Genomic DNA, 14,770 nt, shown 5'->3' on the forward strand with positions numbered 1-14,770 from the left:
GAACAAAAAGATTAAGAAAAAAAAAAAAAAGGGCTAGAGACACGCGTACGTGTTAATACCCTGTACACAGTACTGTAGTAAGGAAATAAGTTATGGGGGAAAGGCTTCCGACTGTCTGGGGACCGCTGCGGTTCTGGGCAGTCCCTTTGGCAATACTCGATAGTGTGAGCCCCAGGGCTCCCCCCAGCGGGAAGGGAGAGACGCGCCTCATCAGGCGCGCGCCTACGCGTACATTCACGAGTACACACACGCGTGCGCGCGCGCACTCTACACATACACACGGCCTGCGTCCTCCGCTCCTCCTCCCCCCGGGGGGCGGGTCTCTTTCTCTTTAAAGAGCAGACGGTCTCCGCACAAACCCAGGCTCTCTAAGGCCCCGGGGGCCCGGGACCTGAGCTGTTCGCAGCCAATGGGCGCGGTGGAGCGGCTCGAGCGCGGCTGACGCTGCACCAATGGGCACCCGCGGGGGGCGGGGGCAGCAGAGGAGACACTATTGTTGATGAGGAGCAGCGACGGCGGCGGCGGCTGCACCACCTCGTTGCTGCCGGCCGCGGCCCAGTCGCACCTCGCACCCGGAGTCCGGCTTCGTCACTTGGTCGCGGGGGCCTTCCCTCCGGCCCCAAGAATCTTCCCCCTGCAACCCAACAACAGCAAACCCCCCCCGTCTCGCCCAGTCACCGGGGAGGGGGGACCATGTCCCAGCGGGTGAGGCGCAATGGGTCCCCCACGCCGGCCGGCGCCCTCGGGGGTGGTGCGGTCGCCACGGCCGGGGGACCTGGGAGCCGCCTGCAGCCCATGAGGGCGACGGTTCCATTTCAACTGAAGCAGCAGCAGCAACATGGCAGCCCCACGCGGAGCAACGGCGGCGGCGGCGGCGGCGGCGGCAACAACAACGGCGGCTGCTGCGGTGGCGCCTCAGGCCCCTCAGGCGGCGGCGGCGGGGGCCCGCGCACTGCCTCGCGCAGCACTAGCCCCACGCGCGGCAGCGGGAGCACTACTGCGCGCACCAGCCCCACGGTGGCCACGCAGACGGGCGCGTCCGCGACGTCCACGCGGGGCACCAGTCCCACGCGCGGCGCCGCGCCCGGGGCTCGCGGAAGCCCCCCACGGCCGCAACCCCCACCGCCGCCTCCGCTGCTGGGCACAGTGTCGTCGCCTTGCTCGTCACCCACCCACCTGTGGACCAGCGAGGTGAGCGCGGCCCCACCCCCAGCCCGCGTCCGGCACCGGAGGAGGTCCCCGGAGCAGAGCCGCCCCTCCCCGGAGAAGAGGAGTCCGAGCGCCCCGGTTTGCAAAGCAGGTACATGTGGGGGCCGGGAGGCAGCGGCAGGAAAGGATCTTGGGGATCCGCGCAGAGACTGCGGCGCTACCGCGGAGCCCAGGGCGGGGGCGGGGCCGGGGGCGGGGCCCGCGCAGGGGGCGGGGTGGGTGCCCCCCGGGAGTGAGGCCCCGCCTTTGCCCGGTGCCCGGTGACCCAGCCGCCGCCGCCCTCTGCCGGCCTCATTCATCCTTCCGCTGGTTCCGCGCGGGTCCCAGACGCTGGAAGTGGCAGCTGCTAACCTTGTGTTTGGGCTGTACGTGTTAATGATAAACCTGGGGTTCTGGTCCTCCGCTGGTCACTGCTTACCTTCCCTTGAGGGTGAGGCTAGGAGTGGTTTGTGACTTTGTTTTAATGACGTGATTAACGCTAGCATAGAGGATATGTGCTGCTAAGTATTTCTGTTCCACAAAACATTTTCGATCTGTGGAACTGAATGCATTTGAGCAATGGTCGATTTGGATCACTGAAGATCCGTGAGGCTGGAAGCGTTTTTTTGCATTTCGTAAGACTTGATAAATGGGTAGCAAGAAGTGACAAGCAGGATTCCTTTGGAAGGTTTATGGATTTTGTCTAAGGATCTAAACCTTAGGATGTATTACTGATATGCTGATTTTGGATTTTGGATGTACAAAAACAAAATTCATCGGTTTCCCCTCTTCTCTTATTGTTGGGGAAACCTAAAATTTGTTGTTCTATATACCTGACAGCTTTCTTGGGAAATGTCCTGAGTGAAGCTGTTCGATTCCAAGTAGTCATTTAGAAAGAGTGACTCAAAAGAAGTGCAAATTGAGGGACGTGGAAAGGAATAAAGTCATTTGGCTGCCTCTCCATTCAAACCTAGTGAAAAAAGAAATGGGTTGTTTTTAGTTATGCAGGAATATGTGTGCCAACATATACCTTTGTCTTTACCTGTTTGGGGAATTTCTAGGAAGAATGATTGGGAATTTCGGGAAGCTTAGTATATTACTTTATTTATTTTTTTTTTGACATCAGGAAGCAGGATTTTATTCTGCAACACAGGAAACATGCTTTGCCCACCTACCCCAGACATAAATTGTTAGGACTCAGGTACTGGCCAGCAATGCCCCTTGTGGACCCCATGCAGGGTTCTAAAGACAGATCAGAGTCAGAAAATTCTGAGCTTGGTACAGTACTTCCTAACCAAGTGACTCAGATGAAGTGGTTTCAGAAGTGGAAAGAGGAGGATGAAACTGTTTTGTGAAAGGTTTTAGATAGTAGTTTGGGGGAGAATTGCCCTAGAAAATGATCAACAGTGTTTTCTAATTAGAACCAGAGCCCTGTTTTGAGAATGCAGAATGCTTTTAAAAAACTTTGTTAAATGAGAGTACTAGGATTTCCTGCCTCACTCCCCTCCATAATATTTATCACTTGTTGAACTCCTTCTATGAAGTGATTTTCCTATCACAAATATGAAATACAAATTTTCGTTTTAGCTTCACCATAGCCTAAGTAACAAGTGGCAGAGTTGGTATTTGAACTCTGGTTGGTTGTATTCCAAAGAGCAAGTCTTCAAATTTTATTAAGGAAGTAGTTTCATGATGTAGAAGATAAAACCTGAGAAAGATATGGCACACCAAATTACATCTACTTAGTTTTGTGGCAGTTCTTATCTGGTGAACAGGATTGCTTCAGTTTGCCTTTGGCCTTCTGGAGCCAGCATAATGTATCAGGTGGAAAGGAAAGAGCTACTAGAGTGGGCAATAAGGCAGAGGGAGGACCTGGAGACCCCCATCTGAATACAGAATCTGGATATCTTGTCAGTTATTTGATACTCAAAGCAGAGAAGCAGCCTGAGAAGTGGGCTAAATTCAGTATTGGTAAACTGTGGAGGAAGGTGCTTTTTTTCATCTAGTTTCTAGGAGACCCTTTTTTTCCTGGAATCTTAGGATCCTGGTGTGCCCATTCCATTTTGCACATTTTCCAAAGCTTCATTTCCCCCAGATGAGTCATTCTACAGAATATTTATGCTGCAAAATTAATCATCATGATTACCCACCCCCAACCCTCCATGAAAAGTTACTCTCCTGGTGTAGCACTCTAAACTGGTACAAGGGATATTAGTTATTATTAAATCTTACTTACTCAGATGTAAATGTCTGATAGCTTCTTTCCTGGAATGTATTCTTCTTTCACTCTGGTGATCATCTGTGCAGAGTGGGAAAAAATTTTTCCAGATTTCACTTCTTAGCACATGGTATGATTAAATAATTTGCTATTTTGTATGACTTACTCTGGAAGAGTCTTCAGTTACTGGACTTGTTTTGATTAAAGGGAAGTTATCTGTTTGCAAGATCAATGAAATATAAAAGTTCTTATTTTAGGAGGAAAGGGTCTACTTCATATAGTTTTTTTTTTTTTTTCTGGCTGATGTATCGTTTAGTCGAATGCTGCTTGAATGAATAAAAACAAAACAAAATAGAGATGCTTTGGTAAATCAGTCATAGGTTTGTATTGGTGTTCTTTCTCTCTTGCTTCAGTAGCTCTCTGATGGTCTCCATCTGCAGCAGTGAACTTGGGGGTTAGAGCCACGTCATCATAATCAAATTCTTCATTAAGTGAGAGGGCTGGACTTCATCACAAACTATCTCCTTTTCTTCTCTCTTCCCTGTACAGTGGGTTTTGGCTTCACTTCAGCAGTGAGAGGCTGGTCCACAGAAGGACTGTAAGAATAAACACTGGTGCTTACATCCTCTACCACTTCTCCTGGAAGCAGCAGGAAATCCTTGCTCACTTGAGGCTTAATCTCTTCATACATGTCCAAGTCTTCTAAATCTAGGAAGTTGTCTATCTTGATCTTTCCTTCCCTGTTCAGATCACTTTGCCAACTTTTTGACCTTCATCTATCACTATCTGTTCTTCCAAACACTGTGATAAAGTATGCTGAAATACAGTTGTTTTTCTAAGATGGTAGTCATTTGGTTTATTTTTATGAGTAAATTTTACTGAGGTAAATATTTTTCCTGAAGCATCAGTTCCAGATGCTCCTGTTTTGTTCACGTTGTCTTCTTTTGAAAGATGAGTAAAAGTGCTCTGAAATTCTTCGTATGTTTACTCATGACAATTAACAAACTTATCCAAGATGATTGATCTTCATCCATTATCTTCAGTCCCAATGTTTGGGTAGACATCCCAATCATGAGGCCACTTAACATTCTAATCCCCAGTTGTCCACCTTGGCTCCCACCTAGTCACCTTGCACTTTTGGCATCTTTATTCAGAGGGAGATTCTAGAAGTCTACTCTCTTGGAGGAACAAAGACAAATTATCATAGCCACACATCCCATACAGCCACATATAGTTCTTTAAACATCATGTGACTCAACTTTCAGATCAACCTGCAGGCTCGTAGGTGTCTTATTGGGTGAGATGGATGTCAAAACCTTTTTAGGGCTCCGAAAGTCCCTAAGTTGAAGGTCTTAGGATGTCTACCTTGTTGCCTCATTCATCTTGGGTTTGAGCTAATCATTGCCTAATCTAGAATTTCCTTCTCTTTACTATGGTAAGGTAATCTGAGCACCCACCCCTGACAGATGGTTTAAACATTCCATCTTCAGAGCTAACTGTGAAGTTTCTGAAAAACCTTCTCTTCTTTTGCTTGACTTTATCTTAGTAAAATTTCAAGTACATATATTAAAAATAAGGAGGTGGCATAACATAAAAGTTAGGAGAGTAGGCTTTGGGTGAACAGTCTGGGTTTAATACTGTCAAGTTCTATCACTTACAAGCCAAGGGATGTAGGGAAGTAACTTTGTAACCCTTAACATTCTTATCTGTAAAATTGGTGATGATACCTATTTCATGTGATGTTAGGGATAAATGAAAGAAAAGAGAAAAACGGCATAGTAGCTCGGTATAAGAAGTTTTTGTGTATCTTATTAGTGTTGCTTCTAGTTTTAGTGGATGTAACAAATTGCCAGTGTAGCCTCAGTTTTCATGGTTGTGTGTAATTGTTTTTTAGTTTTATTGACAAATAATGTATATATGTGATACAGAGTGATGTTTTAATACATGTATATATTGTGGAATGTCAAATTAGGCTAATGAATACACCTGTCACCTCAAATACTTAGGGTTTCTTTGTGGTGAGAATATTTAAAATCCATGGTTTTATATTTGTATATTTTGAAATACACAATCCAGTAGACTCAAACAATTTGGGAAGCAGTTGAAAATCTGCCTATAACTTTTAACTACTCCAAAACTTGACCGACAGCCTGTAGTTTACTGGAAATTTCACTGAAAACATAGTGAATGAACACATTTTGTATGTTATGTTATTTATATGGTGAAAAATACATGAGAACCTCAAAGAGATTACTTTTTACTGCCACCTGCAATTTACCAGAGAGTTGAACTGCTCAGGCATATATGATCAGTCAGTCAAACTGTTTTTCTCAAAACTCTTGAGCTCACCAAAATAGGAACAGGAAGTGGCTCTGAAATTATTATAGGAGTACAGTAATAGTACATTTAATTTTATGCAGTTATGATTTAATATTGCATCTTTACCTTTGTTTACATTTCTCTTGACTAAGAATGGGGCCATATTTGGTCTGTGTTTGCATACTAAGTTTTCATAAATGTTAACTTTCTGTAATAGGTAGAAATGATAAAATAGACTATAGGTAATAGTAAACTATATGGGGACACCTATGTTTTATGCAGTTGTGACATATCTAATGTTTAAACTTTTTTTGTTTTTGGTATGTCTAGATTATACAGTTCTGTAAATTTTTTTTAAATTGTGATAGAATCCCTTAAAAATCATTTTGGTTCACAATAACTTGAGCAGTTCAAATCTGTGTTGTTCAGGGGTCAGCTGTACAGTATTTTAAACTATAGTCACCCTCATACCTTGTACTGTGAATCTCTTCCACATGGCTATTCCTGACTTGTGCCCTTTATAATTAACTGGTAAGTAAATGTAAATGTAGTATTTTCCTGAGCTCTGTGACCCATTCTAGGAAATCGCCAAATGTGATTTATAACTGGTTGGTCAGAAGTATAGGTGGCCAAGGACTTCTAGTATCTGTTGTGGAGGGTAGTCTTGTGGGACTAAGCCCTTAAGGTGTAGAGTCTATGCTAACTCTGTCTAGTTAGGATCAGAATTGAATTGTATCTTGAACATCCATTTGATGTCCAGAGAGTCAGAGAATTGCTGGTTGGTGTTGGAAAATGTTGAAGGGTATTTGTTAAAAATGCAAGTTTCCAGGCCCTACTGTGGGCCTTTCAAGTCCCCACCCACTCCCTGCACTCTTTTTCTCCCCAGTGATTTTGCTGTACTTGAAATTGAAAAATTGTCACTAGAAGTTCCCAAGGAAAAGAACTAGAGTACTCATGTGAAAAAAAAGAAATTAGCACAGTATTTGTTATTTTTGTGGTGCAGCTGGTATATTGATAGCAAGATGTGTTCTTGGGAAGTTTTTCCCTTACTCTGCATGTATTAAGTTGTGTGAATTTGATGGTTTATTGGGGTTGGGAGAATACTAAGAACAGCAACAGATGATGCACTTCTCTGGATTAATAGGCACAATTAGAAAGTAGGGTACTAGAACTTAGTATTGGTGGCATTTGTTTCTGTTTTCTAGCACCTTGTGAAGTATAGAGCTCTTAAGAATTCAGTGCCTCTCACTTAATTTGGAGGGCTGCTGCTAATTTCACACCTTAAGGGAATCCTTTTGGTTTGTGATGTCTGTATTTTACAGTTGAGGATGATGCAGTATAGAAGTTTACTGTTAGTTTTACATTTTGGCTAGAATTTTCACTCTAAGTTCAGTTCTGTAAGTTTGATTGAACTACCCTGTATGTTACTAATTATGCAGTACAAAGATGTTTTTACAAAATACAGGAAACTCCAAAGACTCAAACTAGGCATGTAAGACAGGTACATAGTATATAACATAATGAGTGTTGTGGGCTCATAGTGAATAATTTAATAGGGATGGGTATAGAAGTTCTCTGAGAAATGGCTTTTGATTTCTTTAAAAATGTTTTTTTAGTTGTCAATAGACCTTTATTTTACTTATTAATATGAGGTGCTGAGAATCGAACCCAGTGCGTCCCACATGCCAGGCATGTGCTCTCCCACTGAACTACAGCCCCAGCCCAGGCTTTTGATTTGAGTTGGAAATGGAGGAACAGAACTTTGCAGTTAAGTCTCTCAGACTTACGAAAATGCATGTCATGTTCAGTCCTATAAGGCTTAAAATGTAGGGTATAGGAAAATATTGGGGAAGGGAAGAGGAAGCCATAGGAAGAGAGTAATTTAACTTAACAATTTCAGAATGGTCTTGAGTAGAATGTGTAAACTAAAATGAATTAGAATGTATTCTGTACTGATAGTATGTGCTCTGGAGTCAGACTGCCAGAGTTCAGATCCTGAACTCTGTTACTAACTGTTGAATTAGGCAAATGTATCTCATCTGTAAAAAGGGGATAGTGATAATACTTATGGTAGAGGGTTGTTATAAGGATAATAAATAGCCTGGTAATCTCTCACAGGGTATAGGAATCTTCTAGGATTAGCTATTTTCATATCATCTCTGTTATCCTTCTCATCCAAGGATTTAAAAGTTAACTTAGTATTTGTATTCTGAGAATGAGTAGTGAGTGTGTCTTTTGTAAATATATATTTAGGATGAATAAAATGTGAATTCAGGATGGAAGAGAGTAACTCAAAGACTTTGATGAGCACCTGAATTTAGGTGCAGTAGGAATGGCATAGATGAAGGAGGTTGAAGAAACTTTGATGCAGTGACCTGTTGAATGTAGATATTGAGAAAAGAAGTACTGAGGTTGATAGCGTGGATGGTGGTACTAATTGATGACAGTGTGGAGAGCAGATTTGAGAAAGGAAAATGTGCTCAGTTCTGGAAAGTTACTGAAAGTTTGTGCTTTCAAGAAATCCAGGTGATTTTCTAGATTGTGGCAAATAACAGTTTTAGAACTCAGGGATGCAGTTTGAATTGTAAGTAAAAAAAATTGGGAATTCATTCATTTCAGTCCAGTGACTGAGCATTTTAACACTTTGTGCTAAGCATTTGCATGCTGGCAACATTGAAATGATTACTCACTAAAATGGATAAGATGATGGGGAGAATGCTGAGGACAAGCATTTTAAGGGTAGAAAGAAAAGCCAGCAAGCAAAGAAGCCTGAGAATGTGATAGGAGAAAGTCAAAGGAAAGATTATATTTCAAGGAGGATATGTTAAAGATTTTCACATGCTGTGAAGAGAACAAGTAGGCTGAGCTTATAGAATAGACTTGAATTGGCATTTAGGTCAGTTGATGATCTCTGAGAGAAAGTCATTTGAGTACTGTGTTGGATATGAGTATAAATTACTCCACGTCAGTGAAAGGAAAGTGACAAACCCAGATGAAGGGTTGTGCTGAGTTTACTTATAGGATGGGGAAAATTTTAGCATGTTTCTAGGTTTAGGAGAAGGATTTAGAGGAGAAAGATGACAAGAGAAGGTGATAGTAGTAGATTGAGCAAGATCATGGAAAATGTGAGAGGCAGCAATGGGATCCAGTGTGTGTAGAGTCTGGAAATCTCAAAAACAACTAAGGACTCTTCATTTGCTGTGGAAGGGATGGGCTAAGGCCGCGGTTAAGATGATAGATAGCAGTAGAAGGGAAGTTGAGAAGTCAGCTACTTCCATTTCCAAACTACTGGAAGAAAACAAATAGCGTGCTTATCTTAATGATGTATTTTTTAAATTAAAAGTTTATTTTTTATCAAAGTGTATGTAATTTAAAATATGAGATAGGTTCTCCTGCTACAACTCTGTCCCCTCATATTTCCTGTCAGTAGAGACAACTACTTTCAATCCTTAGGGTTTCTTTTAGTGTTTGTTTACTAATATTAAGTATTTTATAAAATGCTTTAAACTGTTACTTTAGGAAGTTTATTTCATTTCATTTATTATATAGTGACTTCTGCTATGAAAAGTATAGAATTGACTGTAATCACAATCCTCCTCCTTATTGTAGATACAGCAACCTTTTGGTTAATCATTATTAATGTTTAAATTATTATGACTGTGCAAGTATTGTTAACATCAGAACTTGGGGTATGCTACATTTACATTTCCTTTATAAGTTTTTATGGTCCTTGAAGTTAAAGTTGCTTTTTTTGTTTGCTTCGTTTTCTATGTATTTATCACAAATTAATTCCTCAACTTTTGATAATGGAAACTTCATTTTAATTATTTAAAAATATGTCTAAATACCTGATACTGATACTTTTATTTGTAGGTTAGGCAAATGCTGTACCACTGAGCCACATCCCCATCCCTTATTTTGCCACTTTTGGGTTTTTTCCTTTGGAAACATCTCTTTTGGAGTCTTTCATCCTCATATACTAAACTGGCCCACGGATCTCTAGGTCTGGCGGTTTAGCTATTGTCTGGGAACTTCTTTGGGAATTCCCTTCACCTCTCCTTTTTTTTTTTTGTACTGAGGAGTGAATCCAGCAGCGCTTAACCATTGAGCCATATCCCCAGCCCTTTTTAATATTTTATTTAGAGATAGGTCCTTGCTAAGTTGCTGAGACTGGCTTAGAACTCATGATCTTCCTGCTTCAGCCTCCTGAGCCACTGGGATTACAGGCATGCACCATCCTGCCTGGCACTCTCTCCTATTTTGGATACACCAATTTCTGTATCTTCTTTTGCTAGAGTTTATGCTCCAATTTTTTTTTTTTTTTTTTTTTTTGGCGGTACTGGGGATCGAACTCAGAGCCTTGTGCTTGTGAGGCAAGCACCCTACTAGCTGAGCTATCTCCCCAGCCCTCCAATAATTTTTGAGAGCGGGTACGTGGGAGGTGTATATGTTCTTTAAGCCGATAGGTCTTTACGTTTGATGGTTTGAGTATAAATTAGAGTTCTTCAACTTAATACTGAAAGCACTTCAGATTAGGCATGTATCTCAATGGTAGAGCACTTGCATAGCCTGATGGAGGCCCTGGACTTAGTCCCCAGTGTCACAAGAACAAACCACTTCATTTTCCAGCTTCTAGAATTGCTATTGAGAATTCTGATGCCATTCTGATTCTTAATTCTTTGTATGTGTTTTCTCTATGAAAGTGTTATCACCATTGTGAAATAAAGATTGCCTTAATACAAGGTGTTCTTGTTGTTTGTTTTCTATTCAGTGTGCTGTTTTTGCTGTGGGCATTTTTCTTTTGGAGACTTGGTTTCCAGATTTTTTTCTTCCATCATTTCTTCTTTCTATTATCTTTCTCTTTTTGGAACCCCTGTTATCCAGATGTGGTACCTCCTGGATTAAACATATATTTTAAAAATTTCTGTTCTAGTTTCCAACTCTTTTTGATTTTCTTTCTAGCAAATTTATTTTATTTTGTATCATTATATTGAATTTTACATTTTGGCTAGCATATTTTCATTAAAGTTTTTTCTCTTTTAAATTGTAGATGGACACACTACCTTTGTGTTTTTTTTAATTAATTAATTTATAGTGGTAGAGCGCTACTCTACCACTGCCCTACAGCCCCAGCCCCCATATTTTCATTTTTCAATAGCAGTGTTACTTGCTGCCTGATTCTGAAAATATTTATAAAATGTGTAAATACCCTCAAAGCTTTCTTTTACTTTTTGCATTATTCTCAGCTCTTTTTATCTTGATCTTTGTCTTGTTGGAAACTTTCCTTAGTTTTCTATTAATGTTTAAATGGAACACTAAAATGCTGATTAGGTGTTTTGTGTGCCTGTAGTGGGTTAGTAGCCTGAGGGATCTTTCTGTAGGGTGATGAAGTGTGGACTCTCAATGTCTTAGGCCCCATGGTATGTCTGGTGTCTTTAAGTTCAGAGCCTGTCTAGTTAACCTCTCCAATTTTTCACGTTTTTTTTTTTTTTTTTGCTCTGGAGAAACTTTTAAAATAATTTCTATTTCCATGCATTTATGACCAGTAAGCTGAGATATAATATTCTAGTAATAATTAATGTTTTTCTGAGTACAGACTGATTTCTCTGTATTTGTTTATTTGGCCAACTTACTATCCTGTTCATTTTGTATGGTTTTCTTGTCTACTAGAGATAGTGCCATACTCTTCTGGTAATAGCAGCAATATGAGAAGCAAGCAGGGATGTAGAGGAAACTTCAGTTTTATGTTTTTTAAAGATATTCTTGTATGATTCTTTTTTTTTTTTTAAACCTTGATCAAATGGTCAAATAGTCTTACTCTCAATTTTTACTATACAAGATGCTAATGAGATATATGATCTGTGGTATGGTGTCCCTCACTATTAAAACTAAAAAGTGTTTTTGCTGGCTCTTCTTGGGGTAAAATACAATTTAACTTACATTTCTTGAAATCAGTCTTTTGCATACATCTTAAAAATACATATAGCAATCACAATACAATTTTTTTTTTTTTTTTTGCATTGGGGATTGAACCAAGGGGCATTCAACCACTGAGCCACATCCCCAACCCATTTTTGTGTTTTATTCAGAGACAGGTGTCACTGAGTTGCTTAGGAGCTTGCCAGGTTGTTAAGACTGACTTTGAACTTTTCATCCTCTTGCCTCAGCCTCCTTAGCTGCGGGATTACAGGCGTGGGCCACTGTGACTGGCTCATAATATGTTTTTATTAAATAATTAATATAAGCCAAAATGGCATTTATTTTTTCTACAAAGTTTTGATGCAGATGTATAAGAGAAAATTTAGCTATAATCTTATCAACTGTGCAACTGAATATTTCCTAATCTGCCAGGGGTTAAGTTCTAGCTTTCTATGGAAAGAATCTTGCCATTCACAGCAAAGTAATGAATATTTTTCTGCAGTTTTCGACTTCTTTTTGAAAAAATGAACTTTTTCTTGTTTCAACATCAAGAACAAGGAAAGAATTGGTAGATTTAATTTAAAGGTATTTAACTTGAATGTAGTAGTTATTTTTTACAGTGTTTGTTGTAATGATACTAATATAAACCAAGTTAGTATGAAAAATACAGATTAAACAGTTTTAGGTTTAATTTTAATTAAGAGTTTGACACTATCTGTGTGAAATACAGACCTAACAATCATCAACATACGTTGATTTCTTGATCTTAATTCTAGACGTGTAAGTAAAAAGTAATTTTTTTCCCCCTGGTACTAGGGATTGAACCCAGGGTCTTGTACTTGCTAGGCAAGTGATCTGCCACTGCCCCTAAAAACTAGTATTTCTCCCTTTTTTTTTTTGGGGGGGTGCTGGGGATTGAACCCAGGGCCTTGTGCTTACAAAGCAAGCACTCTGCCGACTGAGCTATCTCCCCAGCCCCTAGTATTTCTCTTTAAGGAGAAAATGTACTCCCCGCCCCCCCCCTTCAAATACCACTCAGTTCTGGGTTGAACTTGAAATGAGAATATCTAGATTTTATTTTCAACTGAAAAAAAGCATTTCTTTCTTTGCTCTTATTTTAATTAAAAAGTGTATCATACTCTTTTTCTGATCAAAGTTAGCATGTAATCATTGAGATGAAATTGGCTCTACTTTATTCTGACAGAAATGTGACATTTTAAATTGGCCCGTTTATATTTATGAACTAGTGTAAACTTGGTAAAATTAAATGTTTTTGGAGTCTTTGTCCTCAAGGAACTAGCTATAATTGGACAGTATAATCTACCTACCACAATGTCTCCCTCCCTCTTATTTCTTCTTCCTCTCCCACCTTCTTTCTAGTTAATGTATGCATATGATAAAAACCGTAGGAAAGAATACAAGAAGCAGTCTTCCTGCTATTTGTCTTTCAGATCATTCTCAGAGAAATTCAAATTGTACTTTAATATAATTTTGGGATTATTCTTTGCATACTTAGTGACTGTGTCACATAGGTTTATTATGGACCAAGCATTATTTAATCAGGGTTCTGTTGGTGAACATTTAGATCATTTTCAGTCTTTTGCTGTAAAGTGGACCTTAATTGAATATTCTTTTATGTACTTCTCTTTGCACTTACCTGTTAGATAAATTCTTAGAAGTGGAATTTCTTCATCAGAAAGTGTGTATTTTTCTTTCTGTTGCCAAATATATATCTTAGGAATTAATATCAGGTGAAGCCAACTTTTCCCCATCTTTCTTTGGATTAACTGTTTTTTATAATTCCTTGTTATGTCCATTTTTAGTTTTCCGATATACTTTTCTTTTGCTGTGGTATTAGAGGCTGTGCTAGAGCTGTACTGTCTTGCAGAATTTTGGGAGAGATGGAAATGTTCTGCATCTGTGGTGTTTAAAATGTCACATTAGAACTTTATGTAAATATACTTCCATTTCCTGCTTCCTATCCTTTGCTATCATTGTCAAATATTTTGTTACTTGTCAGATATTTTTTTCTTATCACTGTTATAAACCTCACAATACCTCGTTTGTACTTTAAGTGGGTATTTTTTAAAGCAGTTAAAAATAGGAAAAATGCTTTTATATTTACCCTCATATTCTGTTTTGAGCACTCATAATTTCTTTTGATGACATAGGGTGGTCGTATTGTGAATGAAAAAGAGCTTATTGAGAAGCAAAGGGTTGATAAGGTTTGTTAACTGATTAGATTTGAAGGATGAAGGAGATGAAAGCATAATAATGGCTGAGATTTTGAACCTATTTGGGTGCTTTGGTTAATGTCATCATTAGCTGGTTTTATAAATGCTGCTATATTCTGTATGCAGCAGCATAGGCCATGGACTTTTGGAGCATAACACACTAAATATTTTAATAGTCAAAAGCAATCTAGCAGTGTAGAAAATTTGGAAGATAAAAGAAAATGCCCATTATTTTTATATATGCCCTTCCAATTTGTCATTCCAAAAATTTTGTAATTATTATTTTACTTGATATTCTACTGGATCTACTGGGTTATGTCTGGTAGTTTTTAGGAAATCTTTTTACATTAATTTATTTTTTTCATTGTGCATGTGTATTGATATTTCTAATTATAAGGACTAGTAATGTCTGTTTATATTACTTTAGAACCTGCTCTCACTTTATGCAAAGCTGCTCATAAGGTATTAAGAGGGCATCCTTGACTTCATGGGTTTTAGAATTTAAGACAGACAATATAATATTCAAGGGTTAACAGTAAAAGCAAATAAAATGTGTGATATTGCTAGGAAGAATAGTAATTAATGGCAAAAGCCTAATGTGACCTCACATGACTATTTTGAATCATAGTGCTTTGTTTGCAGTCAGCAATTGCTAGGTGACTTGTAGGATAGAAATCACTTCTCTAATATTTTGGATTAGACAGAGGGGAGTGAAGGGAGAGGAGGGGGCATGGGGGTAGGAATGATAATGGAATGAATTGGACATTATTACCTTGTGTGCATATATGAGAGTTACGTGACCCACGTAACTCTACGTCATGTACAGCCAGACGAAAGAGAAGTTATACTCCATTTATGTATGATTTGTCAAAATGCATTCTACTGTCATGTA

The 14,770-nt window shown here is 39.6% G+C and overlaps 1 protein-coding gene and 1 pseudogene across 2 annotated transcripts in view; one reads left to right on the forward strand and one right to left on the reverse strand.

The window, feature by feature from the left end:
- The first annotated feature begins 160 nt into the window (after nucleotides 1-160).
- The window catches only part of FAM117B (family with sequence similarity 117 member B), a 125,063-nt gene continuing 110,453 nt past the window's right edge, over nucleotides 161-14,770 (forward strand). Inside the window, exon 1 of the mRNA XM_079130597.1 lies at nucleotides 161-1,300. Coding sequence (XP_078986723.1) covers nucleotides 694-1,300 — 607 coding nt within the window. The 5' untranslated portion in view covers nucleotides 161-693. The remainder of the gene's footprint in view (nucleotides 1,301-14,770) is intronic.
- On the reverse strand, nucleotides 2,289-5,936 carry LOC306655659 (intraflagellar transport-associated protein-like; annotated as a pseudogene). Its single transcript has one exon. The product of its transcript is annotated as an intraflagellar transport-associated protein-like (transcript).

The sequence above is a fragment of the Sciurus vulgaris genome, assembly GCF_902686455.1.
Source record: "Sciurus vulgaris genome assembly, chromosome: 3".
In the NCBI taxonomy this organism is placed as follows: Eukaryota; Metazoa; Chordata; class Mammalia; order Rodentia; family Sciuridae; genus Sciurus; species Sciurus vulgaris.